Source organism: Lactuca sativa, chromosome 6 (genome assembly GCF_002870075.4).
Source record: "Lactuca sativa cultivar Salinas chromosome 6, Lsat_Salinas_v11, whole genome shotgun sequence".
In the NCBI taxonomy this organism is placed as follows: Eukaryota; Viridiplantae; Streptophyta; class Magnoliopsida; order Asterales; family Asteraceae; genus Lactuca; species Lactuca sativa.
The window spans coordinates 6406515-6415829 of NC_056628.2; the positions used below are offsets into that span (position 1 = coordinate 6406515).

General features: G+C 35.9%; 1 protein-coding gene across 1 annotated transcript; it reads left to right on the plus strand.

Moving 5' to 3' along the window:
* Positions 1-8427: 8427 nt before the first annotated feature.
* Positions 8428-9315, plus strand: LOC111913880 (uncharacterized). Its single transcript, XM_023909594.1, has one exon. It carries the CDS (start codon positions 8428-8430, stop codon positions 9313-9315), a length of 888 nt encoding a protein of 295 aa, XP_023765362.1.

A 9315-nucleotide genomic window follows, 5' to 3' on the forward strand; every position in this document is an offset into this window, starting at 1 on the left:
GGGATCTGGCCCTCGGCATTATGAGTGAAGACCATGGGGGTGGCCCATGACACTTACATGTCTACTTTTTAGTATGTGATATGATTGGGAAACTCACTAAATGTTTGCTTACAGTTTATATTTGTGGTTTCAGGTACTTCCGGTACTAGGGAAGGGTCTAGCTTGATGGCGCAATATTCAGTCCTCACTAGTTTTCCGCAATTTGACATTTTACTATGATAATTTGACATTATTATTAATGAATAGTTTTGGAACAATGCGACAATTGTAAATTTTGTGTTTACTTAAAATGAAAAATTTGATCCTGGTTTTTGGGCTGTTACAAAGACGCTTTTGAATTTCATAATCATAACTCTTTGAATGAAAAGCTAATCATTCTGCTTGTTTTTTCTCAATACCCTCAATCAAATTTCGCAAACGTGATTCTTGAGCTTTCATCAAATAACCAGTTACATAATTCTTTCCTCCAATATCTACTATAATTTAAAGAAGAGAATTGATCTTTGAGTTCAAAATCTTGAATTGCTTACCTAACATAATTAGTTCATCAGGAATATCTTCTTCATCTGGATTGAATTGAATCTCTGCAAACGAAAGTATGACATCTTCATCATCAGCTTCGTCTCCTTGACGTGACTTCTCACTCGATTATGAGGAGAAAAGAGTAAGGATGGTTTCTTGCATAACACCAAAAAATGTTGGTGAGACAGTAGAAATAGGAATAGAAGTAGGGAATGGGTGATGTTGGTAGTGGTAAAGCCATTGAAGTTGTAATGGAAGTTGTGGTATTAGATTCGTTATTGATCATCCCTTCATCCATGTTGACATTTGTGTCCTTATTAGATAAGTTCATAGTGATGTATGGAGTTCTGACCTCCTCCTGACCAAATCGGTATACGAAACCCCGGATAATTGACTAAAGCCTTATCAGGGATGTTGGTTTGTTGTTAGTCACCCGAATTCATGTTTGTATCTGTATCAGATACGTTTACAGTGACACCATGAATCCTTGTGTCCTTGAAATTCGACCTAACAGGGGTATCCTTTTGTGGTGAACCAATAAAAGAATCATCGATTCAAATGTCTGACTTGTCGCTATCACTATCATTCTCGGTCTTAACAGTTATATTCTCAAGTGGAACACTAATTGATCATGCTTTCTCTTCTTTAATTGTTGATCCACATCTAAAGCTTAACGCTTCTTTAAGGCTGGAGATCTAGGACACAAAACTTCACAAACAAGAACTCCCCTCCTGGTAAATTGTAACCTTTTAACCTTTTTTGGACCACCCTTAGAAGAAACATGATTTTTAGGTTCGACAACATTGGGTTCAACACTTTTGACAACTGGCTCTTGAGCAGATGTCTTGGTTGTAGAGTCAGAAGGTTTCTTAGCTGGTTTCTTAGTTCCTTTAAGAGCCCCAATCTTCATTGGTATGGTTTCTTTAACACATTCCTACTCCATTACTTATGGTTGTTCTACTTTGTTCTTCTTCTTCGGAGCCTTAGACGCCTTTGATGTTCCTTCTACCCCTTTGTGAGAAACTTTTGGTGGAATAACAACAGTTGGATAAGAAGAATCAATAGAAGCCAAGTATTGCACCAACAACTGATCTTTCAGATCCACCAATTTGAGCATCGAATCCAGAATTCGAGAAAAATTGGGAAAGAGATTTGCATCATCCACAGAAACCCTTGGAGTAGTTATCTTCAGAAATTCTGCATTCTCAACACCTGATGGAACCATAATATTCTCTTGACTGTAGATCTCCTTTAGAATTAATCCCCAAAACCGAGAACTAGACACACCAGTTGCTAGCTTCATGTGATAGATTGAAATTCCATTCCCATAGAAGTGAAGCATAATCGACATTTAGACCATAGTATAATCCCGCCATAACAGAGTATACTTCAGGTTTGGCTTTATCAAGTCCAAAGCTTCTTGCTGTCAAATATCTTAGAATGATCCCAAAAAAGAAACTCCAAACACATGGAAGACTGGACTTCTTAAAGTGGCTAATTGCAGTGAGTGTAGGTTGATGTCCCATTTTGTTAAACATATGAATAACTTGATCATTTGTAACTTCATAGAAAGTACCTGAAGTTGGTAGTCTCAGAATTTGTGCAATCTGTTTCCAAGTGAGATTGTTTGATTTTGAATTCATAAGCTGGATTGTAATCACCTTGGTTGTTTTATTGAACACCGCAGTTGAAGCACCAAGAGACAACCATTCTATTGGGATTGCAAATGAAGCAGAAAGAGCAAACAAAAACACAGAGTTATTCAGTGTTTGAACAAGCATCTGTAACTCCTATGGGTATGTATCAAGAGATAGAACTAGACGAATATTAGTGTGTTGTATCTTCATCATGGGGTGCGAAACCTCTTTGTCATTGGTTGTTGTTTGATCAACATTGCATTGAGAAGCAGCCATCGGAGAGACTTTGAAGAATTTTAGAAGCGATAAATAGTTAGGGTTATTGAGGTTCAATCAGAGATCATAAAGATGAAAAGGAAATCATCATCTTCCTTTTATAACTTGTGTTATTTATGAATTTGAACCGGTACCCGATAAGAAAATGCCACGTGGAGTGTTGGTTACTTAACTAACACCGTAAAAATCGCCGCGTAATAAAAGTGATCACCACTTTTCTCCTTGATTCCTGTGAAATTATGAGCCGTCACTTCATTCTATCCATTCGCTTCCATCAATCATATTAGAACCACCATAAGTTTCGATACCAAGATAGGGATTAAAAGTTTCATGACCAATTGTGAACCATCCTTCGGCTTGGAGGCAAGACTCATTTACTTATGGGAAGGATAAGTAAAATCATTTGACAAGCTTTGCGAAATCTAAGTTTCGAGTTGGGAATACCCAAAACCACAAGGATTTTAGTGCTTTTGTATGCCAAAGAATGAGAAAGAAGCAAGTTAAACATAGCGTGGATATCGTGATATCAAAGTTCATTTGATACGAAAGTAAATTGATCCCATGCAAAGATCCCTTCATTCTACATTAAGAGAGATGAAAATTGCTTGTGTAGTTTCCCGTGAATTAAAAATCGAATACTTGCTGATGAGTATCTAAGGGCCTCTTTTTCTTTTGGTTTTGAAGGTGGGTTCAATTTTACACAAGATCACAACTTAACATAAGTGTGAGTCGGTTGTGCAAAATTAATTGGATGACTAGTGCAGTCAAGAACAAGTATAGTTGGTGATGAGTATAAGTAACAAAAGTTCAAAGAAGATATTCAAACGAAAATCCCATCTCAAAAAAAATATATAATCATAAAAAAATAAACAATTTGGATATTTTTGGGTAAAAATGTATTGGTATTAGAACATGTTATCAAGATCACGCATTATGAATGAAAACGAGATTTTGAATATTGAAATGGTACAAAGAAACAAATGTTTCATGAAAATATTGAACACAATTCTTCACCGTTAATTCATTGATGTTTAGGTTTGTTGGGTTTCACCATCATCATGTAAGAATGGCTCAGGATCATAAACATAGATGTGTGACATATCTACATTTTGGTAGGTTTTGACCAGAGATGTCGAGGATATGCAGTGTAGTTTGTGATTGTGAAAGAAATTTTGGGTGAAAAAGATTTTGTGAAAGAACTCATTGTACCTATGCTAAAAATTTGGACCAAGCAGAAAAATCTTGACTCATCATGAGAAGAGTTAGGTAACTCACCGAATAATGTGAATACAGCCTAATTGGGAAAAACTTTTGTGTGAAAGATTGCATTAAGGCTTCGAACAGAAGGAGTCTTTGAGGCTTTGAGGACAACATGTCGCAACATGCTTCTAGAGACACTTTACTATTACATAGTTTCGAATAATACCTCTTCCCTTGATGAATATGTTCATGTGGCATGCGAGAGAGCATCATGTTGTTACATTGAGATTCCAACGAATACATATATATATATATATATATATATATATATATATATATATATATATATATTATTTTTGTATTTATCAAAGTAAAAACAAATTTAAGAAAATATTTTTGGATTTTTAGTTTTTAGAAAAATCAAAAACAAAAAAAAAGAATTTTTTTTGGATTTTTTCTGTTTAGAAAAAGCAAAAACATAAATAAGAAATTCTTTTTGGATTTTTGATGTTTAGAAACAAGATAAAAGTAAAAGAACTTAAAATGTTACCTAGATACTTTCGATCCAAAATCTAACAGTCTTCAAGAATAGATTGTGCTTCGAAAGTCTTCCACCAATTGTGGATTTGAATCCTATACTGAACGATTCAGAAGTAAGTCGAATGCGAAGGCAGTCGAACGCTTAACATGAACAGTAACCTCTGAACATAGCACACACAATTGAAAGTAATTAAAACACATGGAATTTACACCTACAAATTGAAAGGATTAAAACAATTGAAAGTAAGGTAAAACACAAGTTCGAGTCATATTTGAGAAGAATGAGGAACAGAGAAGGCTTCTGTTTAGTGGTCATTTTTCGATCACTAAATGAACTAAAAAGCTTATTTTTGTCCCCGGATTTTACAATTTACATCATTTTTTGAGCTTAAAAAAAATAATTTTATGTTAATGAATATAATAGACATAATATTTCCCAGTTGGTATTTTTGTTCCCATTCAGTTGGGTTTTTGAACTGTCTTGCATGAGTTCCTCATCTCTTATTCTATAGGATGATGGGAGTTGGGCTTCTTCTTATGAAGTCCAAAGTTCTTAAAGGAATTGACGGCTCATTAACTTGTTTTTACAAGTTCACCTAAGCTTCTTAGGTCCCTTCCTCCTATTCTACAGGTTAGCGGGAGATGGTTTTCTTGCACGAAATCCATAATATAGCACCACATGTTTCTTATTTGAATTGACGGCTTTCATCACCACTTGTCATCACAAGTGCAACTCGAGTTTCTTGAGTTCCCCTCCTCCTATTCTAATGGTTGATGGGAGATGGTTTTTTTGTACGAAATCGAAAATATAGCACATCGTGCTTTGCATCGGAATTGACGGTATTTATTTTACTTGTTAATGCAAGTGCAACCTGTGTTTCATGGGTTCCCCACCGCCTAGTCTACGGGTCATGGTGGGAGTTTGACTTCCTCTTATGAAGTTCAAAAATCTAAAAGGAATTAACAAATTTTATCTTGTGAATACAAGATTTCCTAAGCTTCTTAGGTCCCCACCACTTATTCCACGAGTCTTGGTGGGAGTTGGACTCATATTATAATGTCCAAATGGTTTCGGCAAGGAATTGACGGATTCGAAAGAAGATAAATTCATCACGAGCAAATAAAGCTGAATAAAAGATGTTTGGCAGATTGACCACGTCTCAATGTTTTCATCATATCTGGCTCATCGGGACTCCGATTTAGGCGATTCAAAATGTTTTGGAAACTAGACACAATCATCTACAAGTTTGAAGTTTTGAGTTTTCGCTGAATTGGTCGTTTTCCTGCTCATAATCGACTTTGAAGATGAAGTTGGTTTGCTGTTAGAAAAAATAAAAGCTGAAAATTGAAAATTAAAATAAAGTTGAAAGATCAAGGGCTAAAGTTGTACCATGCTGAAAGTTGAAAGCAAAGGGATAAAGTTGTGCAATGCTTGAAAGTTGGAGGATCATTCATGTAATTATGGTCTATCTATATTTGTTACGTGATCAACGAATAGAAAAAAAAAAAAAATACTCCTACGAAGATAAGATGGCCGCCATTCCTCACGATTGTTGGGAGTGAAGAGGCAGACATGAGCTTTCTTTTGTTTGGGGGCTACGCACGTAAGCATACAACACAAGTAAATCAATTTAGTCCCTCTCTAGACTTGCTAACAGTTTTGTTAATTTATTTATTTTCGTTTCATTTGCTGCGGTTACATTTAGTTTATCGTGTGTTAGTAGTTTTGGGTTTCTTTTATCTATGATGTTTAAATTTTGTTCATTCACTCTTATCAATTTTAATTTTATGGAGTAATTTTTATTAGAGTTTGGTTGACTAGGGTGAGATGATAATTTTAACGTAGTTGATTTTGTTTGAACCAATTTTGTTGAAATCGAATAGCATATTCAAATGCGTTCTTATTTTAAAAATATAAAATTTGACAGATAACTTTGATTTTGGCTAGCACTTGATCAACGTTAGTTAGGGTTAATTTTCTTGGTTTAAATTTAATATTTACATGCTTATATTGACTTCAAGAGAAGCTTTATTTGTGACATCGTTTGAATATGAATGTGCGGTTTCGTTATCTTGCTTAAACTTAACATAGACGCGTGTTAGGGCATTCTTAACAAAACTATTGGACTTAATGCTTTTTAAAATCATGAACTACATAGATATATGAGTGAATGTTTTTTAAATCGAATCATGGGACCGAGCGGTAATTGATAACTTTTGTTGGTGTTAAGTTATTCGTTTCTATATAATTGGTTTGATAAATTAGTTACATTAGAAGAACCATTGAACCCGTATAAGTCAACTGAATCCCGTTTTTCTCATAATTGTTAAATTGTTCAATTGTTTTCTTTGTTTGTTCGATTATTTTTAGTTTTCATTTTTACCTTGGAGAATTTAGTTTAGTTTTATTTTAATTGTTTCCTTAGTTTAATAAAATCCATCACTTTTGCAATCAATTGCCTAGTTCATTCTTCCTTACAATAGGATAGTCCCTGTGGGTTCGATATCTGGTCTTACGACTATATTACTTGCATGACCTCGTATACTTGCGAGTACGCGTTTTCGTCAACAAGTTTTTGGCGCCGTTGCCGGAGACTATTTTTATTTTTAAGTTAGAACATTAGGTAGTTGTTAGACTCTTAGACATCTTGAGGATATTTTACTCTGGCCGGTCGAAGATTCAGACCACCTAAATTTGCGCTTGATTGGGAGATTGAAAGAACTTTGAGAGGGTTGAGGAGACTTCGGAATCAAGAAGAAATGGGAGATAACATAAACGAAAACAATAATGGAAACAGAGGTTTCGAAGGAACAAACCCGCCGAATGTCAGTGCAACAATTAATGCTGACAATTTTGAATTCAAACCCGTGATGTTTCAGATGATCAACAACACTGGTCTATTTGGAGGAATGCCTAGTGATGAGCCCTTGTCCCATCTTCGTTCCTTTAACCAGATGTGCAATAATTTCAAACAAAGAGGCATGGTGGCTGATGCATTTAGGCTACGATTATTTCCCTACACACTACAAGGGAAAGCTCAAGATTGGTTTGAGTCTTTGCCTTCTGATTCCATCACCACTTGGGAGGAATCAAGAGAAAAATTCCTAAAAAGATTTTTCCCACTCACTCGAAATGCAAATCTAAGAAACATCATCACATCATTCCAAAAAGTGGATGGTGAATCGTTATGGGAAGTGTGGGAGAGATGGAACAATTTGCTGAGAAAATGTCTGACACATCGACTCCCTAATGATGTGAAACTTGAGACATTTTACCAAGGTTTGGATGCTCAAACACGCATGCTAGTAGATACATCACCTGGAGGAGCTTTGCTCACAAAGAGCTATGAGGAGAGCGTGGAGATATTGGATAGAATAGCAACCAATAATTTCTAGTGGCCCACATATATGATACATGTAGGTGGTTCCAAAGGAAGTACATCGGCTGAAGTTCGTCTTGCAACTCAAAAAGATGCATTAGCAGCTGAATTGGCTTCGATCAAAAGTATGATGAACAATATGATGTAAAGCAGTAGGATGAAAGAAAAGAAGGTTGACTTTTGTGCGGCTTGTCAACCGGGGCATGATTATAGTGAGTGCCCACATAATCCTGAATCTGTATTTTTCATGGGAAGTCAAAATTTCCCACGACAAAATAACCCATACTCTGAAACATACAATCCAGGATGGAGAAATCATCCTAATTTCTCATGGGATGGACAACAACAACAACAAATGCAACATCAGCAAGAGCAGTTTCAACAAAGGCCGCAAAATCCACCGGGGTTTTATCAAATGCCAAATCAGCAAGTGAGACCACAAGGAGGTGCATTCCACCAGGCATCAGGAAGTAGTTCAAAACCAGCAGTGCCTTCATCAAATTAAGAGATGTCACCTTTCGAGAAGGCCATGATAGAGTTTATGATCAAACAAGATCAAAAGACCGAGGCACGTGAAAAGAATCAAGCAATTGCTATGAGAAATTTAGAAAATCAATTAGGGCAATTAGCACAAGCACTGAACTCTCGAGAACCTGGAACGTTGCCAAGTAATACTCAAAATCTAGGTAATGAAAATGATAAGAGGCAATGCAATGTCATCACGCTTAGATCGGGAAAGGAGTTAACTCCAAAGAATCATGACTTACCAGTCACCGATGATGATCAACACTAGGTAAGTGTTGAGACTGATAAGAAGAAGCAAGATGTAAAAGATGATGAAAAAGAGTATGTCAAGATTGAGGACATAACCGATGAGAAGTACGGGCAGAAGAAACCGAACAAGGAAGGTCCAACAAGTTCAAGTCCAAGTGTTGGAAATGAAAAGAAAGCCCAAGAAAAAAGATGCTCGAACTGGTGCGACAGTTGCAACAACAACTTTGCCTTTCCCACCTAGGCAAAATAAGTCTAAAGTCGATGATGGAAAATTTAAGAAGTTTCTAGAGATATTTTCTCAACTTCATATCAACATTCCTTTTGTTGAAGCCTTGAAACAAATGCCCACATATGCAAAGTTCATGAAGGAAGTTCTTACAAGGAAAAGAGTTTGGAGAGAATTTGAGACTGTTGCAATGACGAAAAGTTGCACATCAATAATCAAAAACAAATTACCCGTGAAGAAGGATGATCCAGGTAGTTTCATTCTGCTGTGCAAAATTGGAAAATTTGACAAAATAGGTTTGTGCGACCTGGGTGTAAGTATCAATTTAATGCCTTTGTCAATTTTTCAGAAATTAGGACTTGGTGAAGCTAGACAGACCACAGTTTCACTCCAGCTGGCAGATCGATCGATGGTATATCCAGAAGGTAAAATGGAGGATATTATTATCAAAGTTGATAATCTTTTCATTCCAGCAGATTTTATCATTTTGGATTATGAAGCTGAAGATGATTATGGAATAATTCTAGGGTGGCCATTTTTGGCGACTGCTGAAGCACTAATTGATGTCAAAAAGGGAGAGGTTACATTAAGAGTGAATGATGAGCAAAAGACTTTTAATATGGTTAAGGCTATCAAACAACCTTCTAATGTGGAAGAATGCTCATTCATACGAGTTACAGATGGATTGGTAGATTTAAAGGAGGCCCACTTGAACAAGGTGACTCGTAACATTAAGGAAAAAAGAGAGTCCATAGTTTAA

Bases quoted from the DNA above. Each gene is read 5' to 3' on its own strand.
- LOC111913880 (XM_023909594.1), top strand. From the start codon at position 8,428: ATGAGAAGTACGGGCAGAAGAAACCGAACAAGGAAGGTCCAACAAGTT.